The sequence below is a fragment of the Bacidia gigantensis genome, assembly GCF_019456465.1.
Source record: "Bacidia gigantensis strain McMullin 20006 chromosome Unknown contig_180, whole genome shotgun sequence".
Lineage (NCBI taxonomy): Eukaryota > Fungi > Ascomycota > Lecanoromycetes > Lecanorales > Ramalinaceae > Bacidia > Bacidia gigantensis.
This window is the reverse complement of record NW_025408596.1, coordinates 1,580,063-1,605,218: the sequence shown is the minus strand read 5'-3', so window position 1 is coordinate 1,605,218 and position 25,156 is coordinate 1,580,063. Positions and strand designations below refer to the sequence as shown.

The 25,156-nt window shown below is 50.5% G+C and overlaps 10 protein-coding genes across 10 annotated transcripts; 3 read left to right on the top strand and 7 right to left on the bottom strand.

The window, feature by feature from the left end:
* Positions 1-1,631: 1,631 nt before the first annotated feature.
* KY384_003414 (uncharacterized protein) lies at positions 1,632-2,479 on the bottom strand (the record flags this gene model as incomplete). Its single annotated transcript, XM_044811928.1, has 2 exons — positions 1,632-1,832; positions 1,883-2,479. 2 exons carry the CDS (start codon positions 2,477-2,479, stop codon positions 1,632-1,634), a joined length of 798 nt encoding a protein of 265 aa, XP_044671061.1.
* A 910-nt stretch (positions 2,480-3,389) lies between these two features.
* KY384_003413 (uncharacterized protein) lies at positions 3,390-4,916 on the top strand (the record flags this gene model as incomplete). The annotated part of the gene is made up of 1 exon (XM_044811927.1): positions 3,390-4,916. One exon carries the CDS (start codon positions 3,390-3,392, stop codon positions 4,914-4,916), a length of 1,527 nt encoding a protein of 508 aa, XP_044671060.1.
* Positions 4,917-5,642: 726 nt separating this feature from the next.
* Positions 5,643-6,131, bottom strand: KY384_003412 (uncharacterized protein; the record flags this gene model as incomplete). Its single annotated transcript, XM_044811926.1, has 1 exon — positions 5,643-6,131. The coding sequence occupies one exon, from the start codon at positions 6,129-6,131 to the stop codon at positions 5,643-5,645; it is 489 nt and encodes a 162-aa protein (XP_044671059.1).
* Positions 6,132-6,650: 519 nt separating this feature from the next.
* KY384_003411 (uncharacterized protein) lies at positions 6,651-8,402 on the bottom strand (the record flags this gene model as incomplete). The annotated part of the gene is given in 3 exon segments (XM_044811925.1): positions 6,651-7,445; positions 7,711-8,370; positions 8,385-8,402. 3 exon segments carry the CDS (start codon positions 8,400-8,402, stop codon positions 6,651-6,653), a joined length of 1,473 nt encoding a protein of 490 aa, XP_044671058.1.
* A 1,279-nt stretch (positions 8,403-9,681) lies between these two features.
* On the bottom strand, positions 9,682-10,925 carry KY384_003410 (uncharacterized protein; the record flags this gene model as incomplete). Its single annotated transcript, XM_044811924.1, has 3 exons — positions 9,682-10,224; positions 10,280-10,855; positions 10,905-10,925. 3 exons carry the CDS (start codon positions 10,923-10,925, stop codon positions 9,682-9,684), a joined length of 1,140 nt encoding a protein of 379 aa, XP_044671057.1.
* Positions 10,926-11,734: 809 nt separating this feature from the next.
* On the bottom strand, positions 11,735-13,025 carry KY384_003409 (uncharacterized protein; the record flags this gene model as incomplete). Its single annotated transcript, XM_044811923.1, has 2 exons — positions 11,735-12,717; positions 12,965-13,025. 2 exons carry the CDS (start codon positions 13,023-13,025, stop codon positions 11,735-11,737), a joined length of 1,044 nt encoding a protein of 347 aa, XP_044671056.1.
* A 1,301-nt stretch (positions 13,026-14,326) lies between these two features.
* Positions 14,327-16,087, bottom strand: KY384_003408 (uncharacterized protein; the record flags this gene model as incomplete). Its single annotated transcript, XM_044811922.1, has 4 exons — positions 14,327-14,761; positions 14,852-15,462; positions 15,509-15,916; positions 16,030-16,087. 4 exons carry the CDS (start codon positions 16,085-16,087, stop codon positions 14,327-14,329), a joined length of 1,512 nt encoding a protein of 503 aa, XP_044671055.1.
* A 1,655-nt stretch (positions 16,088-17,742) lies between these two features.
* Positions 17,743-18,775, top strand: KY384_003407 (uncharacterized protein; the record flags this gene model as incomplete). Its single annotated transcript, XM_044811921.1, has 2 exons — positions 17,743-17,894; positions 17,947-18,775. 2 exons carry the CDS (start codon positions 17,743-17,745, stop codon positions 18,773-18,775), a joined length of 981 nt encoding a protein of 326 aa, XP_044671054.1.
* A 2,285-nt stretch (positions 18,776-21,060) lies between these two features.
* On the top strand, positions 21,061-21,909 carry KY384_003406 (uncharacterized protein; the record flags this gene model as incomplete). The annotated part of the gene is made up of 2 exons (XM_044811920.1): positions 21,061-21,582; positions 21,643-21,909. 2 exons carry the CDS (start codon positions 21,061-21,063, stop codon positions 21,907-21,909), a joined length of 789 nt encoding a protein of 262 aa, XP_044671053.1.
* Positions 21,910-22,293: 384 nt separating this feature from the next.
* On the bottom strand, positions 22,294-23,060 carry KY384_003405 (uncharacterized protein; the record flags this gene model as incomplete). The annotated part of the gene is made up of 2 exons (XM_044811919.1): positions 22,294-22,575; positions 22,671-23,060. 2 exons carry the CDS (start codon positions 23,058-23,060, stop codon positions 22,294-22,296), a joined length of 672 nt encoding a protein of 223 aa, XP_044671052.1.
* Positions 23,061-25,156: the final 2,096 nt, after the last annotated feature.

Below are 25,156 nucleotides of genomic sequence, written 5' to 3'. Positions count from 1 at the left end.
GGAACCTTTGAAACGTATGGCAGGGGGGTGGCTCTCAATTTAAATCACCGAAGGCAACAGGGTGGTGTGGTGCGGTGTGGATGTGGAGAAGCACGTTTTTGCACGGAACAACTATGGAAGTGGAAGGAATGCTGACAGGGGCACGGAAAGGGGTATATATCACTTCATGCATGCTTGACTCCGTCTAGAACCTGGCATTGGGGCCTTATCTGACTGGCTGAACCACGACTCAGCCCGGTCCTGTGCTAGGATATGGGAAGAACGTGCTCGCTCGATCGAAGCTGTCAGATGGTTGGCCCTTTGCTTTCGACGTGCGTGGGGAGATAAGCATGCCCCGGTGTGTAAGCCAGCCCTACTAGTACGTCCACTTGTAGGATTCCGGGGAATTCAATCTGAAATCCAGAGCCTCTCATGGCATTTTCAAACCACGGTCCGCGCGATCGTGCTACTAGATTGGTCCAGAATACGAGCATCGTTCTATATCGCTATCATAGGCAATACTATGTGAAGAAGCGGTGAAGCCCATGGTTGAATACACTACGCTACCAAGATTCATACCAAGCCAGATGTGCTCGTCACTGATAGGCTAGCAAGCGCACGTGTTGGGGATGCGGAGGTATACTTTTATCAAAATGAGGGTGTGGATGTGCCCTCCTTCTGATGAGACGCCAACAGGGCGATCAAACGGTGCAGACTGGTTTGCTTATCCCACGTCATCCTGCCTCGCTCGGTGCTCGTTCAGAGGTATCCTGCACAGTCACCCCCAACGGGCTGACGCAGCCACGCAGCATGAGAGCCTTCAGCTTGCGGCGGTGTTCCCAGCTGGGCGGGCTGCGGGAGCAAAATTGGTCCTGGGCATTTTGTTGGCGTGTGGGGGTTCCTGCGGGTTCCAAGTCTTTCAGCCGAGTCTGGCATGTTTAGCTGCTCTTCCACTAGGCTGTGGGGGTACGGGGAGGCCTTCCCCGGACTGTGATTGGCACCTGCGTGATCGACGTTGTGGGGATTCGGTCGCTTGCGGCTTGTCCTCATGCGCTGCTTGATAAAGTCGTCTGGCCATTAGATCGGGGAGTTTCAGACGCGTTGCAGACAGGGACTCGAATGAATCCCTGGAAAGCTGATCATGGCTGGTGAGTAGGTGGCTCAGTCGTCTTCGATGTTCTGGTGCAGGTTTGGTTGATGGGAGCCTGAGGAGTGGACTAGGAACATCCGTCTGTCATGGTGATGACAGCTGTCATTCTTGTGGCTCAAACTCGGCGTGATATTCCAGACCGATCACCTCATACTCATCTCGCCCGAGTAGCCGGGGTAGTGCGATGGTGTGGGGAAGCTACACCGAGCTTATCTATCTCCAATTCCCGCCAGACTGGTACGCCATCAAGAGACTTCGTGTGGGGCCGGCATCGTGGGGAAATTGTTTGGGGCTGCAACGGCGCCATGGTCACCAAGCTGCCCCTTATCACAATCCATCCAATTCGCGCATTATCGGAGAATTTGCATTGTTCCCATTACGTGGTGCGGTGCAGCGCATAAAGGCACGTCTTTCCCGGACCCTGCCGGTAGAGAATGGATCGCGATTGTATGCGCATGGCATCTGATTATTTCGCTTATTGCGTCTTTTGATAGGATGGTTGTCACCCGTTTTCGACATGACTGTTCCCCAACAGCGTACGATCCTCCACTTCCCAGTCATACTCGATTTCCGATTCTAGGTCTTCAGCTCCACTTTGGCTGCCGGCAGTCTCGTCTCGTTTGCGCTTAAGTGTTGCGTTTGCCAAATCTGGGGAAAGAGAAGCCAGTTCAGATTCGTCGAGCTTGATTTCCCGCAGGCCGTTCTACTTATATGAGTACGAATCCAGTGTTGCAATGAGGTGAGGCCTCTTACCTTTTCAATGACAAATGCCACGACTTTTCCAGTCCTTCCGTACGTAGCACCCTTGGCTTTCAGGACTCCAGCGAACCGAACAGAAGTGCGAGGCTTGCTTTGACTAGTCGAGACTGTTTGGCATAGCCAGTCTCGGAATAGAGAGACACGGTTCGCAACTGCGCTTTCCCATGCTGTTCCTGTTATCGCGGAATAGAGCAAGGCCCCAGTGTCCGCGCGCACCCTGGTCGTGACTTGATTGATGATGAGAACAGCAATGTTTCGAGTGACCGCTAGTCGCCCAAGTTTAGATGTGAGATCACTGATGACTGCCCATCGTCTGCCAGAAGCCCATTGTGCGGCCTCGCTTCGCTTCTGCTGCTTTTGATCGTGGAAGTCTTCGGCTGTCCGTGGGAAAGCCAAGGCAACGAGTTCCGAAAGGGAATCGATCACGATGAGACTCGTATTCGCTGGTGGGAAGTAATCTGTCGGGTGCGCCAAAAGTGCCATCAGATGCGCCAGAGTGGGTGTAGTGAAATGGTGCAGGCCATCTTCGGGGCTGCTCAACGATCCGGAATTTGCACTGGCAGGGAGGCTTTCGCCGTCTACGGGTTTCATCACATCGTGAAGCCTTGTTGTCGAGCATTGCGAAGAGCTGTCTGGTGACCTTGCGCGTGGTTAGCTAAAATGTTTAATCGCAATCTACTCATGTGTTGAATTCTCATACCGGCCCACAATACTTCCTGTCGAAATTTCAGTGCGTTTGAGACAAGCTGTAATCTACTGAGGTTCAGACGACGACCTCAGAATTTGGGGGGCATCATTATTACGCTAGCGTAGTCTTACCACTTCCAGGTGGACCATAAAGCTATGTTCCTTAGCAAAGCTTCATTGAAGATCATCTCAACTGCTCACTTCCGTGATCGCGCCTCGACTGAGGCCTCCGACCAAGGTTTCCTCAGTATCCTGAGGGTTTCGGCCTTGCAGGCATTTGTCAAGTCCCGCTAACGAAGTGGAAAGAGGCCGTTGTTGGGTAGACGAGAGCTGCTGCAAAGCGTCTGAAGCAGAAAGAGTCGGAAGTCGGTCTTTGCGAGATCAGCGAGGTCAATTGATGTCTCACTCGACAACTGACGGGGAGACGAAGATGAGTAATTATGCTCGTCCGCCATTCGAATATATCCCGGGATCAATCCTGCTGCATTATCCCTCTTCCATAGCACAATGGAGACACGAACAATTCCATCATTGATGTGTTGAGAATTGCCCTATTGTCCTACGGATGGCCGATTGAGGCTCTACGAAAACTCCCAGATGATGAGTCAGCAAGAGTCAGACTTGCGCTATATGGCGGTCAAATGCCGGCCAACATTTCCAATCAACTGCAAGTGTTGAGATCGTGTGTCATCCATCCTTTATTGCCTTGTAAGCCTTCAGTTATGACACCGCGCACCATTGTAGGCGGCGCAAGCCTCCTTCCCTTCTTCCCACCTTCAACGAACAAATTGGCCCACCGAACCGGGAAATGACAATGATTGCTCCACTGCTTGACTACTTCCGCCACATCCTCATTGATACACCTTCGTCAGGTATCATCGCTGTTCTTCTTTGCATTTTTACAACATGCTTATACCTTGGGAAAAGCTGGAGGAAGAACGCGCGCCTTGAGCACACGTTAAACATAAAAGATCCAGGCAACGGATCTACACGAGAAGAGAATGGGTCTGGAGATATAAAACTGAAGCCCACGGCTAATGGACATCGTTTCACTCCATCTATCTCTACCCATGCTGTCGTGCCCTTGAACAAAGATGGCAAGCCAGTAGCCTGCCGAAAGATTGGCCTCCAGTCGCCGAGCAACCTTGCCGATGAATATGACTCTGTCTACGATGGTCCCGCTCAGAAAGAGAAGAACAGTACGTGGCGAGTCAAAAGCGCCTGGGCATATCCTGTCAAAAGTTGCAAAGGTGTAGAGCTCGATACATTCAAGGTCACAGGGTTAGGTGTGGAGTATGACCGACAATTCTCGTTCGCACAATATCAAAAACGACCAAAAACGCACGACGAGGGCTGGAAGTTCGTCACACAACGAGAGATACCCGCATTGACGAATATCGAAACAGAAATCTGGGCGCCAGATCCCTCAAGCTCAGACTACACTCCTGACCACCCCAATGTCCAGAGCGAGGGCGTCATCAGCATCTGCTGGCCAGAAGAAATGTCCAATCGAACCGTCTACGTCCCCTTCAAACCCTCAGCATCACAGATCAAAGAACAAAATTATGCAACTGTCGACATGAACATCTGGAACGACACGCCCCCGGCCCTAATCCTCTGCTCCACCTCCTCCCTCTCCCATCTCCCCAACGGTCCCACCCCCTGGCTCTCCTCCTTCGTCCACTACCTCTCTACTACAAGCAGACTCCTCAACCCTCGCCAAATCTCCTCCTCAGGGACCCTGACCGGCCCCTCCTACGACCTTAACAAACCCTTCGCTCTCCTACGCAGCGCCCCGGCGTACCCCCGATCGGTCTTCCGCAACGCGCCCCGCAAAGAAACACTCGGCTACCAGCCCACCATCGGCTTTCAAGACGCATACCCCGTCCAGCTCCTCGGCCTCGCCAGCGTGCGCGACGTGGGCCGAAAACTCGCGCCTGGCACGCCGCCTCTCAGCGCGAAGAACTTCCGGTCGAACATCATTGTTGTAGGCGGGAACGCGTATGAGGAGGATCGGTGGAAATACATCCGCTTTCACGAAGCCACGGAGCAGGGGAACGAGGAAGGGAGGGAGAACGGGGCAGAATTCCACGTCGCATGCCGCACATCGCGCTGTCTGATGCCAAACGTGGACCAAGACACAGGGAAGAAGGATGCAGTGGAGCCGAACAGCACGTTGCGCAGTTTCCGCAAGATCGACGCCGGGTGCAAGAACGATGCGTGTTTAGGCATGCACATGGTCCCCGCCGCGCAAGAGGGGCGGTGGATCAGTGTTGGAGACGAGGTGGATGTTGTGGAGGTGACGGATGAGCATTTGTATGTGGGGAGTAAGCAGGGATAGGCCCGCCATAGAACGGAGACGCTGATGGGATATAACAGTGTGATCTATCCCTAAGCCGATAGACACCTGAGGTACACACTGCCTTCAGATTGCAGCGAATGCGAATGGATTTCCGAGCTGCTTTCTACACCTCTTTCTCCACAGCCTCAGCCCCCACCCCGGGCCCAGATCCAGGCCCTCTCCCCTCCTCTTCCACTGTCCCCCTACCTCCCTCCATTCCCCCCTCCTCTCGCCTGGGGTTTCATTCAATCAATCATTCACCGCCACCATGACGTCCCGCCCTCTACAACGTTTCCCGATGTTTGCAAGGGACAGGGAATGACGAACGTGGAGCCACGTGAGAGACACTGGAGAACATTTGGGGGTGGGTATAGAAGGGGGAATTTGCTTAAAACATCTGGTGTGGTAGACGAAAGAGAGGAAAAGGATGGATAGGATGGATGGCTGTTGGGGCGGGTGGAGGGAAAAGGCAAGGGGAGGAGATTAGAGAAATCGGAAGGGAGCCAGAGTCAGCGTTGCTATCCAATGTAGCTCATTTTCTCGAATTCAAAGATAATTTCTTGCTTTTCTTCTCTATTTCGTCCAGCCGGCCTGTCACCTCATGAATTCTATTGCATCATCATATCGTATCGTACAAAAAATCTCACCCACTGACCAGCCAGTTCGCGCCCCCCCCCCTCCCTTTTGTCCACCGGTGATCAAAGCACGGCCAGCCGTTCTCCCCCCTTATTTCCCCTTCCCCTCCTCATACTCCCCAATAGCCCTCACCTTCTCCGCACTCGCACTGCCCTCATCAAATCGATACGCCACCCACTCGCCCACCAGGCGTTTCGCAACCTCCAGCCCGACGACGCGCTCCCCCATACAAAGCACCTGCGCATTATTACTCAAGACACTCCTTTCGACAGAATACGCATCATGCGCCGTCACGGCCCTGACGCCTTTCACTTTATTTGCCGCGATCGCGACGCCGAGCCCAGTGCCGCAGATACAAAGCGCGCGGTCGACTTCGCCTGAGGCGACTTTTTCGGCGGCCGCGATGGCGGGGGTGGGGTAGGGCGTGGAGGAGGAGGGGGAGGAGACGCCGATGTCGATTATGGTGGAGACGTGCGGGGAGGAGGAGAGCGTGGAGTGGAGGGCGGTTTTGTAGGCGTGGCCGGCGGAGTCGGAGGCGATTGCTATGCGGAGGGGAGGAGGTTGGGATGGGGCGGACATGGTGCGTGAATTATAGAGCGTAGATTAAGTCGATTGAATGCTGTGGAGGCAAGATATTCGAGAGTATGTGGTGGTGTGAGGTGGAAGGATGAGTACACGCAGTTGTTGAGATACTTTTTGAAATTGGAGGTGGGGAAGACGTCATTGGTCAATTGCCGGGTGTGTCTGCCGAAGATCCGTAGACCGATGTATGATTATTCAGTGCGTGCAGTCGACAGTCAAATTTCCCTCGGCGAGGTGAGGAGGGTCTGTTGAACAATGTGATATCTGCATACTCAGATGGCTGGATTGTTGTCGAGTCGATGGTGTGGTAATCATAGGAACCTGAAACTGTTGCCACCAATCTATGGATGCAAATGGTAGGATGAGGGATGAAGTTAACCATAAAGGACTTGCTTCGTCAGTAAATATAGTGTGATAGCGACCAGCGCCAGGCGATTTCATCTTCATAGTGACGGTTCCTTGTTCATTCTTGGGCGTGCTGTTTTGTTATCCGCGGCTGCCCTCTATTACCTATAGTCAAGTTGGCGAAGTCGGCGATTTTGGCGGCGGCGAGATCCTGCTCATGTCCCTAGAATCGCGCATGAATGTCGTAAGGTACTCCCTGACCCATAATCGCTGCGATTGTGGAATGCATTCCAATCGGGAAACGAAAGCGAGAGGCTGCATCATCAGCCAGCCTCCGACTGCACCAGACGCAGCGAAGTTTTCTGGCCAATTGGCTTGACCAGGAGGATGCGGATAGGAATTGAAAGCATTCTTTTCGCTTGAGTATGCTTCATGATGACCCAAATGGAAGGGGACGCTGGCGCAGATGTCGTTCGTAAGGCCTTTGAGGGTGTCGAGAGAAGTTTCGTATTCGTAAGCATGTGGTGTGTTTTTGATGGGTGGGTTGATGGTATCGGCGCAGTTCATGATGATCTGAAGGACGCGGATGCGGGTGATGCGCCAAGTATTCCAGGTGCTGGCCATTGTGTGGTCGTAGTAGACGTCCATGCTTGAAGGGTACATGTCTTTGGCTTTCTTGTCATCAACCACAGGTAGTTTGAACGAAGTAAATTGGAACTCTTGAGGCATCATTGACGCCCAGAAGTCAAGTAGTACATCTGTATCTTGAGCATCGGCCAGAAGCGCTTCAGCCTGTGTCCGCCTTGCGACCTGGTCGGGTTCTTCTGCCAGCTGCTTCTCCCTTCGCCGAAGGTGAGGTATGTCCTTTGTCAGCATGACAAGCCTATCAGCACATGATGGAACAAAGTCATCTGGTATTGTGCCCTCGGTGACAGAAAGAAAGTCCTCGAAAGGTTCCGGGTCGCACTTCTCAATGCATTGACTCAGCTTTTACTGTCAGCCGAGAATCACCGACGAGACGAGCAAAGCACCTACCAGTTGAGCACGCACTGCGAGATAAAGTCTCAAAGATGCGCGAGTGTGAAACGACTCAGGCTTCCTTGCTTTAATCAGAGCAATTGCACCTTTCGTATGTGACTCCTTATCCGATCTTTGCATAGTCAAGGTCTTGATGTTCTATCACCACATAGTAAGTAATCTTTATCTCGCAGATTTTGTTCATGGCAGTCACCTCATAGAAGCCAAGTATTAGCACAGCCATCAGCAAGTTGTCTGACTTCGCCTGCTTGGGATCTTTCAGAGCATCATTAATGCGTTTCAATGACGTCACGTATCTCGAAAGGGATTGTTTTCTAAATTCCTCGCCACCAGGGGACCAAGCAATAGCAGCCATCGATGTGGTCGCCGCTGCCGCAGCGAGTGGAGACTTTGGGGAGGCTTGTTCAAGGAAGGTAGGCAATGCCGATAGACAGCCACCCCATATCTCTTCACTCTGCTCGGCTCGAAAAGCAAAGTTGCTCATGAAGAATGCGACAGATTGTTGTTCGGGATCCTGAGGGAGACCAAATTGTATGAAGTCATTGGCGACAATGACTTCATTTGCGTCTGGCTTTACGAGCATCATATCGAATGGCTTGTCTTGGTGGTCTTCGCCTGTCCGTGGAATCTCAATTGTGTCTGTGCTAGCTTTCTTGCGTGGAGTTTTGTTCTTCGCAGTAACTTTCTTGGGAGCTGCCTCGAAAGATCCGGTGGATGAAGTTCCTGACTTGACGGCAGTGGAGCTTTTGTTGTCTTTGCTTTCCGGTGCTGGTTGCGCTGATGTTGGGGTTTCATTTTCAAAAACGATCGTCCCATTTCCCCTGTCGTAGCCCGGACACTCCCTTTTGGATTTCTCGCAGTTCCGACAAAAAGGTCGTCTTTCATCACACTAGTGAAGATGTGAGCAGACTCGGGCTGAGCAGATGGCTCTGAAAGTGTACCTTGATCTTTCGCTGACGGCACCGTTTACAACCTTTGCTGGGACCATAGCAAACCATGTTTAATCTTTATAAGAGAACAAGCTAATGCTGTTGGCGGCTGGTAATAACGCTTGGCGATTCAGTGAATAGAGTGATATGTGAAGAAAATAGTATCATCGAAGAGGGCGGTATAATTATACTTATAGTCGAAACAGCTGCTCAATGACGACGCAGTGGATCATGATCCGTAAACAAATGAGATGAAACCAGACACACCACCTCGTACCTGCATGAAAAGACAGGAATGTGGATTCGAACAAGGGTAATGCGATATTTGTTTCAATGTTTCATCGAGGTGGTCTTGAGAAATTGCTCGAAATGGACAAAGCAGCGAGCGCGAGAGAGGTCTGAGGCACAAACATACTTTAAGAAGCAATATGAAGAATCTAGAGGCTGAAGGGTTCGATATGAAGGATTGCACGATAATGGATAAGCTATGCCCGCTAGGCCAGGAAGGGTCAAGGATACCTCGGCGTCGGCCTAAGCCCGCCGCCTCCCCGCATCGCCACGAGGAAGGCGTGCCAAGGCGTGCTAGCACTGCACAATTCCTATCTATGCGTCTCTCGCAAGCCCATCGTCAAGCCATCTTCCGACCCTTACTTCATGCATACAGCTCTGGTAAGATAATAGGGGGAGGCATTATCGGCAGTTGCTTCGAGTCCCTCGTAGGAGGCCATTGCTATTGCTGAAACGTGTCGCAGGATTAGCCTGCAAGCCATGGGGGACTGCAAGACATCAACGGAGGCGGCGCAGGCACAATTCTCCACGTCAGCATCACAATGACTTCTTGCGAGAAAACCATTCACCAAAGCACAGGACTCAGTATACGAGTGTGATTGTCTCATGCTTGTTTCAAGCCAACTGCTTGAATACCTTAGCTGTGAAGACTTGGCGCATGATATACGTAAGATAGGATCCTGACGGTTGATTTCAGACACTCCCACGCCGCTCGCATTTCGCAAAGGCCTATTCCACGTGGTTTCACTGCCTAGTCGGCGGGTACCTGCATGATCAAAGCTCCTACCACATAACGCCATGTGGGAAATGGCCCCCAAGGTCGTGTTTGGCCTTGACTCACTGCCACCATCTCTTCCGTGGCGCGCTTACCAGCCTTGTGCCCACGTGTCTGTGCTCTTCCAGCCTTCAAGGGCGCTGCGCAGTACGCAATAGCCCCTGCATGGGCCTTACGCCTTCCAAAATTGTTTGAAGAATTTGATCATGTCGTCAGACAGCTCCTTCGGCCTCTCATACGCAGCAAAGTGTCCTCCACTCTCGTGCTCCGTGAAGAACTGCAGGTTGACTGCTGTCTCAGCCCACGAGCGAGGGACAGGGCTCAGCTCCTTAGGAAAAGTACTCAGACCAGTGGGAATCTTAACCACATTCTTGGCAACAAGTCCCGTATGCGCGTTCTCGCTGGGAGGATTGTTGTGATACAATACGATTGCGGTCACTGGGCCAGGGAACCAATGTAACAATGTCCAGGTAATCAGTTCCGACGGCGTCCAAGGGTAATTGTCCGCCCACAAGAACAGCTTGTCAGTCATCCAGGCCAGCATCCCAACTGGGGAATCATGAAGGCCGAAGCTTAGATTCCGTGGCTTGGTGCTCTGTATTTTATTGTAATCCGAATTCGTATCCATGAACCAGCGGTAACGCTCAATTGACTTTTGCTCGTAGGGTGTGTATTTGGGCTCGCCGTCTTTGAAATCTGGAGGGTTGATATAGAGCTATATAATATTTGTCAGCCTCGCCCCAGCTTGAAATCTTGTTGGAGCGACGAACCATATTCACGTGCATGGCTTTCACATTCTCAGGATACATGATTGCCATGACTCGAACGACCCAATGCCCCCAATCTCCACCTTGCACAACGTACTCCTTATGACCTAGCTTTTGCATCAGTTTGTGCATGATCTCTGCCATATGATTGAGCTTGAAGTCCCTCTTGTCTGTGTAGGAGGAGAAGCCGTAGCCAGGAAGCGATGGGGCAACAACATCGAAGCCAGAGTCGTTGAGGATTGGCAATATCTTTTCCACTTCTGCGAAGGAGCCCGGCCAGCCATGTAGGAATATAAGAGGTATCCCGTTTGCCTTTGAGGTCTTTGAGTGAACAAAATGAATGTCGAAAGTCCCAAAGCCATCCACATCAATTGGGGTTTTGAATTGCGGCAGCTTGTTCAGCTTGGCCTCCTCTTCTCGCCAACTGTATTTGGTACGCCAGAAATCAAGTGTGTCGCTAATGAGCTTAACGCCGACTCCGTTCTCTTCGCCCCAATGTGCGTTGGTGATATAGGTTGGAAGGCGGGCGAGCTCGAGCTTGCGATTGAGGAGATCCAGTTCCTCATCAGGGATGTGGATCTGTAGAGGAAGATTAGAGTATTGATGGCTGATAGTTACGAGCCCTCACCTTGAAAGGCGTAATAGACATGATGTGCTTTTCGTGTGATGCTTAGACGAGAGAGTAAGGCTTGTAGATCGTGGGAGACTGCGTTCAAGATGGCCACTCAGCGAAGAGGACGGAAGCCAGATTTATATGCACAAGAGCAGGCTCAGAGTTAGGCATCAGAAGTCGTGTATTATCAATCAAACAGGGTGACGCGACTCGAGAGAATTCCATGGTCGACAACGAGCAACGTGAAGCTCCCCCAATGTCATCGATGGTCCGAGCACACCTGGAAAGTTTCCCGCTTCTGCATCGGGAAACTTCCCTTTTTTCACTGGTGCTCGAAAATTTTGCCAATTGTGGAAATGTCACACAGGCAGACAACCAGTACGCTTTATTGACGACTCTACCCAATTACTTTCAGTCCATTGCATAACAGTAGCAGCTGGCAAATCGATTGTAGAATACGCCGGGCTCTCTGATGCCCACCATTCCGAGCACAGAGCTGTAAAGACTTTGTCAACCCAGAGAACATGAGAGCCCCTTCGTAATTGTTCGAGCACCAAGAAGTCGGATTTACCATGAGTATGTAGAGAGCTACGAATTCGCTTGAGATAAAAGATGCGTTACGGTACTGTATTTAGATATGAGGGAAGTGCAAAGAGCATTGCAAAAAGAAGGATTCCTCGTCACTAAGAATCCGGCGCTACCTCGAGGGACTCTATGGAAACAGGTGTCACGCTGTCGACATGCCTAAAACCCGTTCAAGGAAGAAGTATATCCTTTCCTTGTGGAAATCTTCAATCATGGATGTTTTCTATAGCGCGCTGAGCAGAGACTTCTGATCTGTCTACTCATTCACCAGCGTTAGCAACAATTGTAGGTCTCGAAAACCCGAACTCACTTCTTGCGCTCCCTTCTAGCTGCTTCTTCTCCAATTGTCGATGATAATAAAGTGAGTCTTTATACTGCTGGGTCTGATTATGCAAAACGTTGCCCTCTAGCACTCCTTCGGGATACAGATCTGTAGACGTGACATCAAGGATTAAGACTCGACACTCATTCTGGTATTCCTGTCGTAAATCAAAGCGCATCAAACATCCAGACTGAACAGGGTATAGCAGTGGCTCATTAGGAAGAAGGGTATTCTCGTCATCAAATCCGTGAGAAATCTGAGCAGCTGTCCCGAACTGCTTCAGATCTTGAGAACGAACTTTTCGGACTTCCGGCCAGATTGAGGGTCTTGACTGGTACACCGACCAGCCTGCCAAAGTAGAACCATCTTGGACTTGGAGGGTGACCTCGAGATATCGAAGAATGGAGCGTGGTGGTTTCAAAGCTAGTGAAGGTGTAGTTTTTGCGCTAAATGGTCCTGTCTTTTGGGAAGAATGCCAGAACGCGCATTGAGTTCTCTCTTTTGTGAACCCCAGGAAGTTGATCTTTGCGAGTGCGGGAATGTTTCTGACAGCCTTTATGGGCAAACCATCTAGTTGAGGGTCTTCAAGCGACACATAGAATGTCTTGTCCTCAATGTACTGTTGGATGTTGGAAACTTCTACAAATTGGTGCACGTGAGGTTCGAATCTCGTTATGACAGCTGTGGTCATTTCGACCAGAGTAATACATATCTGCCGAGAGTTATCCTTCTTCCTCTTCCAACATTTGATTGGGGCCGCCCACGTGTGGGGGCCAAGCTTTCTGACGTTGAGAGTGATAGACAGACCTCTGTGGGTGATTGTATAAGGTGAACGGGGAATGTCCCCTTGACCTCTGTGGGTGATTGTATAAGGTGAGCGGGGAATGTCCCCTTGCTTTTCACGTCCGAAGTCCCCGGATTCTACGAAATCAAACGGGCTCTTGGCCAGTATTCCTGCATGAAGCCTTTGCGGTCTTGTCCATGCAAACACGGTTTCGTCGTTGGTTGTGCTGATGATTTCATATTGCAATCGCCGGAACGCTTTTTCACCTGTGGTCCTTAGCAATCTTCTTGAGGCGCTGCAGGTGCTGTGCAGTAACTTCATATTTCCAAGTGGAAGCTTCCTCACCTTCACCATAGATTAGAGACATGTTGACATTGAATATACCCAGAAGACAATATGCAATGTCCTCGACCCTGGATGTCTTGCGACGTGATGCCCATGACATTTTCCTTGCAACGCAAGCGCCCTCTGGAGACCTAAGATCCTCGGGATGCATGTTGCAAGCTTCTGATATCTCCGAGATGAGGCTCGACTTCGAACCTAAAAAATGCCAATCACAATCGTAAAACATGACATTTGGAGGTGCGAGCAGCTCTTGAAGAGTCCAGCCGCGAGTGAACCATCTACTATCTCGAAACTTAGTCGACTTTTCTCCATAGGTCGCAGCCTTCAAGCTGAGATCTGCTAAGTAAGCATAGCACACTTCTGCATTCTCATACCACCTGTACATAGAATTGATCGACTCAGTTAGCTCCGCACTACTACTCTTATCAATGCAGCAAGTGTCGACCCAAAGGTAGTCCCAGCCTTGAGACGCCGCGAGTCTGCAGCAGCTGGAGATCTTTGAATCCTTGGGGATTCCAGATTCTCCGGACATTTTTTGGAAATCCGCGTAGGAGATTTCGTCCAGACCCCAGGTATGTGAAAGGACAGCATAGCGGGGGATGTTTTCATCAAAAACCTCGCGAATCTGGAACTTCGAAGTATGTATAAGTTTCATGGCAACGAGCTTGAAATTGGACGAGGCTCAATCTCTGATTCAAGTTATTGAGCATCACACCCGTTCTCGGGATACTTGTCGAGGCTTTCAGCTGATACGCCTGACAGTCCACTTACCCTCAAACGTCAACCTCGTAAAGCTAGGCCACCAACAACGGAGCCACTCAAACACGGTATCAAAGATACCGAAGACGTCTTGCTTTGCCGAAGAGGCCCAAGGGCACTAGCTATCCCTAGTGATCGTCACCCTTTTCTCGCGTGCAATCCGTAACTGAGCGAGGTTCCGGAAGTGAGGCGAAGAGGTGCCGGGTAGCACATGTGGAAATCTCGGAGCCCCTCGTCCATTTTCTTTAGTTCATTCTCTCATCCTTACTCTGGCCTTCCTGCCCCTTGTTTGCCATTTTCTCCCCCTCTCTCTCCATTGTCAGCCCAAAGCATTATTGAGTCACCTCTGGACGGGGGCGGGGTCGTAAAGCGTGGCATGGGATGGAGATGGAGGGGGAGGCGGGAGTGGAGAGGATGAAGAAGGAAGAATGGCGAAAGGAAAGGCAGACGAAGAATCCGCGACGCGCAGGGGAGGACGAGAGATCGTGAACAGTCGTAATTTTTGCTAAATAAATATGATAATTGGCAAACGTGCAGTATGTAAAGCCTCCTCCTGTCTTGTTCAACCTCGATTTCATAGCCATATCTCCTAGAGCATCTCCCCATCATAAATCATAAGGCATGCGGCACTAAGCGATCAACTCATTCCATTGCAGGCGTGAAGACAATCCCGCACTTTCGGCCCCGAGGAAAGGCAAGGAAGTAATCTGTCTGCTCCATGCACTCTCCTCTGCCCCTTCCATTCCCGCTCTTACCCTTTGTATCCTCATCTAATTCCACGTTCCATCCATTGACAAGTGACGCAAGCACGAATTTGAGTTCCATGGTCGCGACGTATTGGCCTAGACAGGCGCGCGAACCTTTAGACCAGATAAGAAGCGACGATTGCATTGTCTTAAAGTGATTCGATGGTGTGACTGAGGGCTGGCTAGAAGACGTTTTCGCGTTCTGGTCCGCAGAGGCGAAATCGGCGGCTGCGGAGCGGGCGTTAATCCAGCGCTCAGGGAGAAAGGAGTGAGGTGAAGGATAGACTTCGGGGTCGGCATGAACTTCGCGGGAAGGGACAGACACATAGGTCTGGTATTGTCAACTTAGATTCGGGAAGTGGGGTAGGAAGACGGCAGCGGGAAGAAATGGAGGAAGAAATGTAGGGTGTAGGGGACTTACGCCTTGCGGAATAACAATACCGCCAATGCTGGCAGCGTTCGTGCATGCTATCCGTGGTAGGCCAATCGATTGCGCGGGGTGCAGGCGCATACACTCCAGGACAAAGCCGTCGAGGATAGGGAGAGATTTGATCTCTTTGTATGGCGGGACGCCGTTTGAGAAGGCGACTTTGTTGTCGCGAAGCTCGGTGCGTAGCTCTCTCTGCCATTCGGGCCTTTGGGCCAGTTCCCAAAGCATCCAAGTGGACACTACGACCGTGGTATCGGTCGCACCGACAAGCAGACTGCCAAGCTCGTTGCTGATCTCTTCGTCTGTCATCCGCTGATATCCTTTTGAGCCCACCATCTTGGTCAGAAGATCGATACGGCCGGAGTAACGTCCGTGCTGCTCGATGTACTCATCAAACGCTTTTCGACCATAGAGATAGCAACGATGCTGCGCTTGGAGAAAGCGCTGGATTGGTACGACTGGCAGAATTTGAAGGACGCCTAGTATCCAGGGAGCTAACCAACGAAGGGCTGTGATTGCAAAGTAATCGTCCAGGTCGTCGAGGAACGCTGGAGGTGTGTCGTCCTCGAGAGCGCCAAAAGACCGACCAAGAAAGAGGCCACCTTTCGCGATCAGAGTCAGTTCATAAAAGATTTTAGGGAGACACACCCGCAGTATCAAGCATTACTCTACGCATCCATAGCATAACATCCAGCGACGACCCACTACTATGCTTTATCCACGGCAGAGCTTTGCGCACTTGATCAGAGATGAGGGGTTCTGCTTCATCGATATGGGATTGTGCTAAGACATGTCGGACCAAATTTCGCCGTATACGGTGTTCGTGTACCTTTGTCATGTCGAAGGAAGCGCGCGTTGTCGATGCAAAGCCTTCATAGCGCCGAGATTTCGGGAATTTGCTGCCAGCAAGATAGAGCTCCTTGACGCAAACTCGGTCAGAAAAAGAGAGCTCATTTGGTGCCAGACGAACGACTGCACCGTATTTGGCGTGTGCTTGCTCAACGACGAGACTACGTTTTCCCAATGTTTCGTTGATAGTGAGCCATTTGGTGGTGACTTTGGCCAGGAAAGGACCAGGTATGTTTCGCAAGGGAGAAAGGAACAAATTGTATACAACCTACGAGCAGAAGTTGAGTTGTGAATATCTCATTCTTTTTTAATGTACGCACCTTCCAGATCAATATCCCCAAACACCAAGTCAAGGCGAAAATCATCAGCGTTGTCCATTTGCTCGGTATCATATCCAGATAATGGAAAATCACAGGTCGTAGAGTCCATGTATACTTCAACATAGTACCATAGTCATTGAACCAAGCCTGCACCTGAAATCGATGCAGTCTGGTCGCCATGCGGTTGCCAAAAGACGAACTTGAATGGTTCGACCCAGCAGGCCACGATACATTCTCCATGGCCGACGCAATCTTATATAATCCAATTAAAAGTAGTATGCCCGGGGGAGCGGATAGCAGTGGAGTTTTGGTGAATTCAGAGAGGTGTCTCAGTAGGCCAGTCCAAAAAGGCTTATCTCGCTTTCTATGCACGTGCTTGTCATGAAATTCACCACGAGGCGGCACGTGAGGGTGATGTCCTCCCTCGCTGAGCAGTATATAGTATCAGTAGAGCTGCTCAATGCCTGAGGATTCAGGAAGGGTGTCTGCTTTTAAGCCCTTGTAGGAGATGTTCGATGCCCCTCGTCACCAATTCTAATGTCGCTGTAGCTGAATAAAGACAGTTCAGCTCTGGCGTTATTCATTCGCTAGGCCACTATGCACATTGCAAGTGTCCTGTCAGCAGACTAACGTACACAATTCACTCCCTGACTACATGTCTATGACATTGTAGCTTGTCTCGATTTCAGCTCTTCGGGGCTTTGAGGAAGATAGAGCTGCACGGGATCAAGCACAGGCTTTGCTCGTAAAAGTCTGGACAGATAGCAACGCTTCGACGATAGCACGCCAGACTTGCTGGCATTTGGCTCTGATCTGTATGATCTGCAGGCGTGGACTAGCGGGATCCTCAAGCACCCACTATCTTTACAATTTTGTGCAGCATTAATGCAAAGCTTGGCGCCATGCATAAAGCACCTGCCGAAGCCGGAGGTGCTAACATTTCCTTCCCTCCTTAAACAACGACGCGTGCATTGATGTGTACTTCCCTTTCTAGTAATGCTCCAGTCATCAAAAGACAAAGAAACGATCTGCGTAGTGCCAGCACAACAACCCTGAATTCTCATGCAGAACTACAGTGGAACATGAGCATTCCAGTTGAACTCTACCATGCCAGCTCATAGATGTTGGTCTGCTGCTTCCCATACTCAACGCGTTCGCCACTGGCGAAGGCTATTTCCAATCATCGAGCTGGTCCTGGGTGATCAATTCGAAAGGTGTCATGCCCCTCTTGCACAACGTGCGATCATGCCAAAGGCAGTATTCAAATCAAGCCATACGCCACACTCTACACTTTCAATTCTTAATGACCAGTGATACAAAGCAGATCATAGTGTTTGTTCCCCAGGAACATCGCTTAATCACGGGATTCTACGCAGTGAATCATAAAAAGCAAAAGCTGTTTCTGGTTGTACATGTCTATTTAGTTCTGCGGCCAGTGTATCTCCCCATGCTAAGAATCTGCAATTTCACGATCACACATTTGTCCAGACTCAAATCTGAATGACTTTTCATTTTTGGATACATCTCAGCGTGTGCAACTCGAGTAAGACATATTCTGCAAGAGGCTATTTTGGTCATTGCATCGGACACCTGCATACTACCGCTAGACAGCAACGGTTCTGTTCACGCGCTAGGCGAAGCTCCATGATGAATTTCACCTGCACTTGGATATACAGACGTACCACTTACTCCAACTTGATAGCACTGCCAATCATGTTGCATATTCTTTCCCATCTTTTGAGAGACCATCACGCTCCTATAAGCTCACAGGCGCGCTGGGCACTCTTCTTGTGTCTTACATTATTCATCATCAAGTCCACAGCTTTGACCGTTGCACATTTTCCCACTAACAGCACAACCAACGAGTAAGCTCGTCTATCGATCGGTACCACTGACCCACTGACCAAGTATCCACAGCGATCTTGAACCAATACCACCATTCTCAGCCGGCGGTCTCGACTACGTAGGCAATATCGACCGTTCCAAAACCCTCGGCGAGAAAACTTTCTTCATCTTACGGCAAGCAATCCGACCCTCATGGAAAGGCGTCCGCGAGAACGTGCGCACACGCGCCGGGCGCACCGAACTCGATTACCAAGGTGTCAAAGGCCAATACACAGCCACCTTCGACTTCCTGATGCAGGGCGGTCCCGCGCTCACATACGGGCAAGTAGCAACTATAATCGAAAATCTAGCGGCGCATTTAGAGCAATATCCAGACCTTGTCATCCACCCGCTCCAAACTCTCGTCTCGGTTGGTCAAAATATCAAGATCATCTGTACCGTTGACCAAGACGACGGCGCCGATATCGACTTCGAAGTCGATGACACGTATCTTGCCTTTGAAGGGAAATCATATCCCGACAGGCCACTGAAGACCTGGGAAATCTTGACCCTCATCGACAAAGTGAGAGCCCGGTTCGAGCGAGAGATAGTGCGGACTTCGCTACCTGCTCCAGTGCCCTTGTATTATGAGTTGAGTCTTGTGTCTCGACAGTCTCAGGTGGAGATCTCGTTTGATGATCTGGATGAGGGCGGGAAGTGGCCGTATTTCACGTTTCAGGAATTACTGTTGTGGCTGGGGGAGATGAAGGTGTGGGTGCAGGAGCATTCGGGGTGTGGTCAGATATGGGGTCAGATTATATGGGAGGTGCCCACGTCGGACAGTGTTACTATTGGAGATGTGAGGTTTACGGATCTGGATTTGGGTTCGGCTGCTGTGTCGTCGAATATAACGACTATTTGAGACCATGAAACATCTGCAAGAAAAATAACTTGAGAAACAGAAGCATAGAGTAATATAGGACTTGAAGTCTTATTCGATCGAGGCAACACACTCAACCCTAACCCAAGATACCTTATACCCACCGCTCTAGCGCTTTTCCGAAAGTAACCCATATGTACACAAAAACCGTGTCTTCAAGCCAACGCCTAGCATAAACCTGTTCACGCTCTTGCCATCTTATCTCCCGCTTTGTCGCTCGTCCTCGCTCTCTCTGCAGATCCCTCCCATACCCACCCATCCACCACTCACTAAAGACTAAGCCTATCCACACTCCCCCCCTCCATCTCCAAACTCCTCCTCACAATCCCCAGCCTCAGAAACCTCTCCTCCCCACCCGCCGTTCTGCCCCCAATATACCACCCCTCCTTCCTGACCTCCCTCCACCCTTCCGCCCCTCCCAGCGAAGAGCTGGAACTGCCCCGCCGCCGCGGGACCATAGGCGACGATTGCGGTGAAGCTTGCGTTGTACGGTTCGGTGATCTTGGTGGGGAGGAGGATAATGTGCGCTGGTGGTTTATGGCGGCGGTTGTGGAGTGCTTCGGGATTGTGCGCGGGGAGGAGCGCGAGGGGGAGAGGGTCGTGTATGTTTGTTGGGCGGCGCTGGTGGTGGTGGTTGTGCTGCTGGTGGGAGAGGTGGATTTTGAGACGGAGCGGGAGGCGCGGAAAGCGCCTAGGAGTTGGGAGAGGAAGGAGGGTTTGGTGGGCATTGTTGTTGTAGTGGGTTTGTGAGATGTGGAGGTGGATTAGTCGGGTTTCTCGGGTTGAGGCAGTCCGTCGGAGGTTTTGAGAGAGGGTGAAGGAAGCTGGAGCTGTAATTCGTAGAAGTACTGAGCTTTGAAACCTGGCAAGCAATCGCCGGTTGTGTGGGGAGAAAGTTCGTGTTAGTCTGTTATGGTTGAGGCATTTGATAGATTGGAGGATAATTGGCCGCGGTCTCCTCTCAAGGTAGGTGGCTCGTCAATTGTACCACCTCGGCGTCATACAATTGTAGGGAGGCCCAATTTGAGGTCATGCTGTAGGACGAGAGGAGGATTGATGTAATGCGGAGTAAAAGGACCGATTTCTATGGTAGCTTTGTGACGTTTGAAGAGCCGGAAGATGACGGGAAAAAGCCTCCGGGTTTGCAGCCAAGACTCTTTGGCTCGGATTTTTTGCAAATGCGGCTACTGCGGGCTTGGATTTCGACTTCCCAGCGTTCTTGTACTTCGGTATTCACAGCAGGCATTCTTTCATTGCAAGGATGGTACAAGGTCATCATGGGATACCGTTTGCGACAGCAAAGCCCAATTACGAGACCTACAAGTCGCCATATGGCCCGAGGTACGCTGGCTTGTGTTTTGCAATGAGAGCGATGAACTGATTCTCTCTGTAGCTACAAGATACAGCCGAACCTCAGAGGCATTGGGCCTGGAAGAGCTCTGAAGTTGTACGCTTACCCCTCTACGATTCACTCCCTTCCTCTATATCACGGTCGATGGGCGCGTGAATGAAAATGCTGATTGTTTCACTTCAGCGGCATCACCGCAGGATCCTTCGCAGTCGTCGCGGGGGTCTTCGCCCTTCAGTTCTTCTCAGATGTACCGAAGGTGCGGAAGGATATCGTAGGGGTAAGGCTCCATCTCAAGAATTACAAGAGTCTAGGCAGAAGGGGCAGGTTGCAGAAGGCGGCTGTGGCTCAATCAGATATGGAACAGGCTCCCGGGGACATTCTGTTCAGCGCTGTGACGGGAAACTTAAGATGTCTCACTAAGAACCTGATGTGCTGATGTCTCGTCTCCAACAGAAAATCCCAGTCATAGGCGAACACTTTGAGAAGTCACACGAAGTGGCACCAGAAGACAACGTAGGTCCAAGTGACCTACGACTAGTGCTCCAGGACTGACCTCTTATACGAAGCCATTCTAGATACTTTCTAGAACTGTACTATCAAACTTTTCAATCTCTGTCGCAGCTGCTCAAAAGGACAAGAGTCTCTTATGGCAACCACTTAGCTTCTCGCCCTCCGCTCCTTCCGTTTTAATTTCATGAGGCATTATTTATTTCATTGCACAATATTTCATCCTCTTCATCGTTTTACATTTCATCATCTCAGGCCCGAAGGTCTCATTCTCTATCTGCTATTCGCCAGCTTAGCAGGTTATACTCCGATGTATTGGCTGCTATTATTATCACTTGTCTGCTTACTGACTCTGCATAATCTATTTATTCGGTCTAGAGACCGCCCAGCAATATCGAGGTCGTTTACAATGCCTTCTCCACCCAAGGGACCACCCTACAATTGGGGCTTGCCAAGTCTTTCTCCACCAGACCCGCCTTTAGAGCTTAACTACGGCCCCGATCCTAACCTTTGGTTCAAATCTACTCCTGCAGATATGCCAGAAGTTCAGAAGTGGCCCAGAGTCAGAGGGGTTCTCATCAATTGCGACGGCGACATGGAACGGCACCAGATGCCTCGCTTCGTTGGGATGCTAGTTGATTATAACGATCACATATTTAACACCCCGTTCCTCCATATGATGCCCCCAGATTTGGAAGAGCTGAACTGTGCTCCCCAGATTTCGAGTCTCGCTGGCTCCGCCCTCCTCATGCGTCGTTACGGGAATGCGAGAGCAAACACACAAGAGAAGGCTGAGAGTCCCACGAGAAGCCGGCGCTACAACGCAAATCGACCAGCCAAAATGCTAAACCTGTCATTAAATCCGGGCTTCAATTTTGGCACATTCTCAAGAGGCTGGGGTTTTGAGGTAGACCCAGGCACAGTTTTAGTGGTATGGAAATAATCGCCCCTTCCCCGGTGATCCAAGACTTGCTAAAGTGTCACATTGTAGGTTCGCAAGGATCATAAGGACCTTCTCCCCTGTCACGTCGAGGTGTTGGATTATATGTGCGGCTATGACATTCTGAATCTTGCCATGCATTCGGACAAGGACGAATCGATTGAGGCAATGGAGGCTAAAGATCAAAAGAGGCGAGCCGGGTTGGAAGAGCTCGTGGGTGATCATGGTGACAACTTCAAAAGGTATTATCAGAGGTATATGATGAGGAAGTTAGGTCCCGAAGGGTGGATGACGGTTCCTCCGCCTTGGGTTATGTAGGAGCATAGTCACATGTTCGGTACCTGGTCCTTAGATGAGGTCGAATTCATTACTAATATTACAAAACGAGGCAATGAGCGCATGAATCATTACTAAAACTGGTATGATAGGTACTCACATGGACACAGGCCGATCATTTTCCAAGCGCTGACTGGCGATTGCTGTCTACACTATGCTCTTCATTGACTGTATCTGCCCGCATACTTATGTCTCTTGACGGATTCCTGCCAATTTCGGTACCATTACAACTATCCGTTCGACGTCCGACATAACTTTCGAGGGAATGAAGGACCTTCTCCAGGACGGTTTTTTGGCAAAATGTCCATGACTACCAGCAAACAAAAGGCTTTCATGCCTTTACAAGAGCATAAGACTTTCAGTCCGCTAACTATCCACAGAAGATGTTGCACAATTGAGCCTCAGCTCCTCGTTTCCGTCTCCATTGCCTGCCTGCAATTCAGCGGGCAACTTCGCATCAGCCCACTCCTTATCGACTCCCTCCTTCTCCGCCTTCCTCATCTTCCAAAACTCCTCAAACGCTTTCGGGTCCGAGAACCTCTTCATCGCCGCGCTCACATCCTTCTCGACCTCGATCCTGTACAAAGCGCACCAATCGCACAAGACCTCCACATGCTGCACCGTGATCTCCGCCCCTTTTTGCGACTCCTACACAACATCATTCAGCGCGGCCTTTCCTACCCTCTCCCAGTCTCGAAGTGGCGTCAAGGGACGGTTGGGGGGGGGGGGGCGGAGGGGCTTACCACAAAAACCCTCCCCAACTTACTCGCCCCGTCACTTCCCCACCCTTTCCTAACGCTCCCCGGCCTCTTGCCCACATTCTCTTTCTCGAATCTCCTCTCGTAATAGAACCACACAGCGGTGAGGTTTGCCGCGACGTCGTTGTTGAAGAACTTCTGCTCTTCGTGGCCAGCGTTGGGGTTGCCGTGGTAGGTTGTCCGCACTAGCCAGATGGGGAGGCCTACTTCCCTGGGGATGCTGCAGCCTGTGTAGAAAGGGAGTTGGGGTTCAGACCTTTTTGCTTCACGGCGATCGCGCATCGTTCGCGGGTCGTGGGAGATGGCTGTGAAGCGTGGCCGGCCGGCGGTGAGGTCGCCGTCGCAGGAGATTTGGATGGCGTTTGTGACGGACATGGTGGATGGGTAGAAGGTGGGATGTTAATTCAGATAGGAGGATGGATGGGGAGTTGTGTTCTTTGTGGATGTGGGGGGGAGTCTTGTTTTCGTGGGGTTGGCGGATGAAGGAAGGGAATACAAAGCAGCGTCACAGGTCGCGGAGGACAAAGAGAATTTCGTATCATTTGTGCTCGTGTGACTGTGGTCTTGCAGCTAACCCTTTGTTTCAGTTGCCTCCTTGACAACGGAGATTCTCAACTTCTACCGGTTGGGTTGCCTTGAATCTGGAACGACTTGCATATACGCTTCGATCAGGTTGGATAAGTCACTTGCGCAGGCGGAAATGGATCGTATTTAGTGCTTGCATGATGAGCAAGTAGGAAAGAATGCCAGCTCCTTTCATCCATCATTGCATATCATCTCTGCCTTACAATAGACTAAACATTATAAGCCTTTTCGAAATTTCCCTAAGTGACACAGACTCTCTTACTTCTTTCCTCCACCTCGTACCCATCCTTTGTCTTTCACTCAGCGATTGGTTGACTCGACGCCCTTAGAATCCCACCGCAGCTTCCTTCCCGTCATCCTCTTCCGAGAGGAGCTCAATGTCCCATTCCATCAGGTAGGACCACCTTGTCCCTCCAGGAATTGGATGCTTTGGAAGGGCTAAAATCTACTGTGTTCCGAGGATGAGATGCAGGAAGTGCGCCTTGCAGCACTCGTCAGAGGGCAGATAGACGAGCGGAGGTGTGAAAACCGAGGAGAATATACGTTTGGTGTTTTCGTTTTTGCAGAATGGGATTAGTAGGGTCTCGTCACGTTGATGGTGGTGTATACCCACACTGCACAAGACAAAACCAAAGCCACCACGCCCTTTTCCTGGAATCTCGTTCGATCTGGGTTGGCGGCTGTTTAAATTACAACAATGCATTGAAAATTATACATAAAGTAGTGGTGATAGTAGTAACAGTAGCAGTAGTAGTGACTAGATGTTATTGGATTGAATCAGCATCGCTTTATCGTGCTGATGGTAGTGCAGACTCACACTGTGCAGCAGCCACAAGAGCCACCACGCCCTTCTCCTGGTATCTCGATCGATCTGGGTAGGATGCCGAAATTGAGTTGATGGAATTGAGAATTGCGCGTTGGGTAGTGGGTGTTGTTGTGAATTGAATCAGCATTGTCTCACGAGGCTTTGGGTGGTGCAGACTTACACTGTGTAAAAGGAGTAATCGAGTTGATTGAATTGGCATTGTATATCTAGTAGTGGTCATTGTTGTTATACTGGATTAGCATTGTTTCATTGATGTTCACAGTAGTGCAGACTCACACGGTGTAAGGGGAGCACTTGCATCGATAGACAGGAGATTGTGTATATGGTAGTGGTTGTATCTGTTACATGAATCAGCATGGTTTCTTGATGCTTGTGGTGGTGCAGCCTCATACTGCGCAACAGCAACGAGAGCCACCACGCCCTTTTCCTGGATTCTCGATCGATCGCTGAGTTGGCAGGCATTGAGTAGGAAGTTCAAAAAAATTTGGTTTGATAGAAATGAAAAAGATGAGTAAAGTAAATGATGATGTGGTAGTCTTCAATTGAATGTCTATTAATGTTGTCTCTTTTACAAAAGAGTCTCAATGTGCCCGAAGGCGAAGAAGAAAGAAGAGAGAGAGAAGGAGGGTGTTTATATACCCAATGCCAAGGACGCCAAATGCACAGATTTCAGCCAAAAGCCACCTCACGTCTCCTTCTCCACCTAGACTTGGCGGGTCTCTACAGACGTGTAGCTCACCGAAAGGCTCCACCTGTGCCACTGAAGATGGCGGAAGTTTAATATCAGCCATTTCGAGGAAATTCAATTCGTTGCTATGGGCAACATGAAATAGACATGTTCAAGGCATGTGACGAGGGAAAGAGGCGCCTCTCAATGATGATCTTCATTGCTCCTCGCAGGCTTTCGAGAACCTATGCTGAAACTATCAAAGTCAAGCCATCTCCAATATCCTTCCCATACCACCATCATCCCTGTTATCTATCGTTCAAGGACTCCACCTTATTCCCCGAAGTGATAGAACCTTTTAATTTTTGATCTTGTTGCCAACTGAGTTGAGGG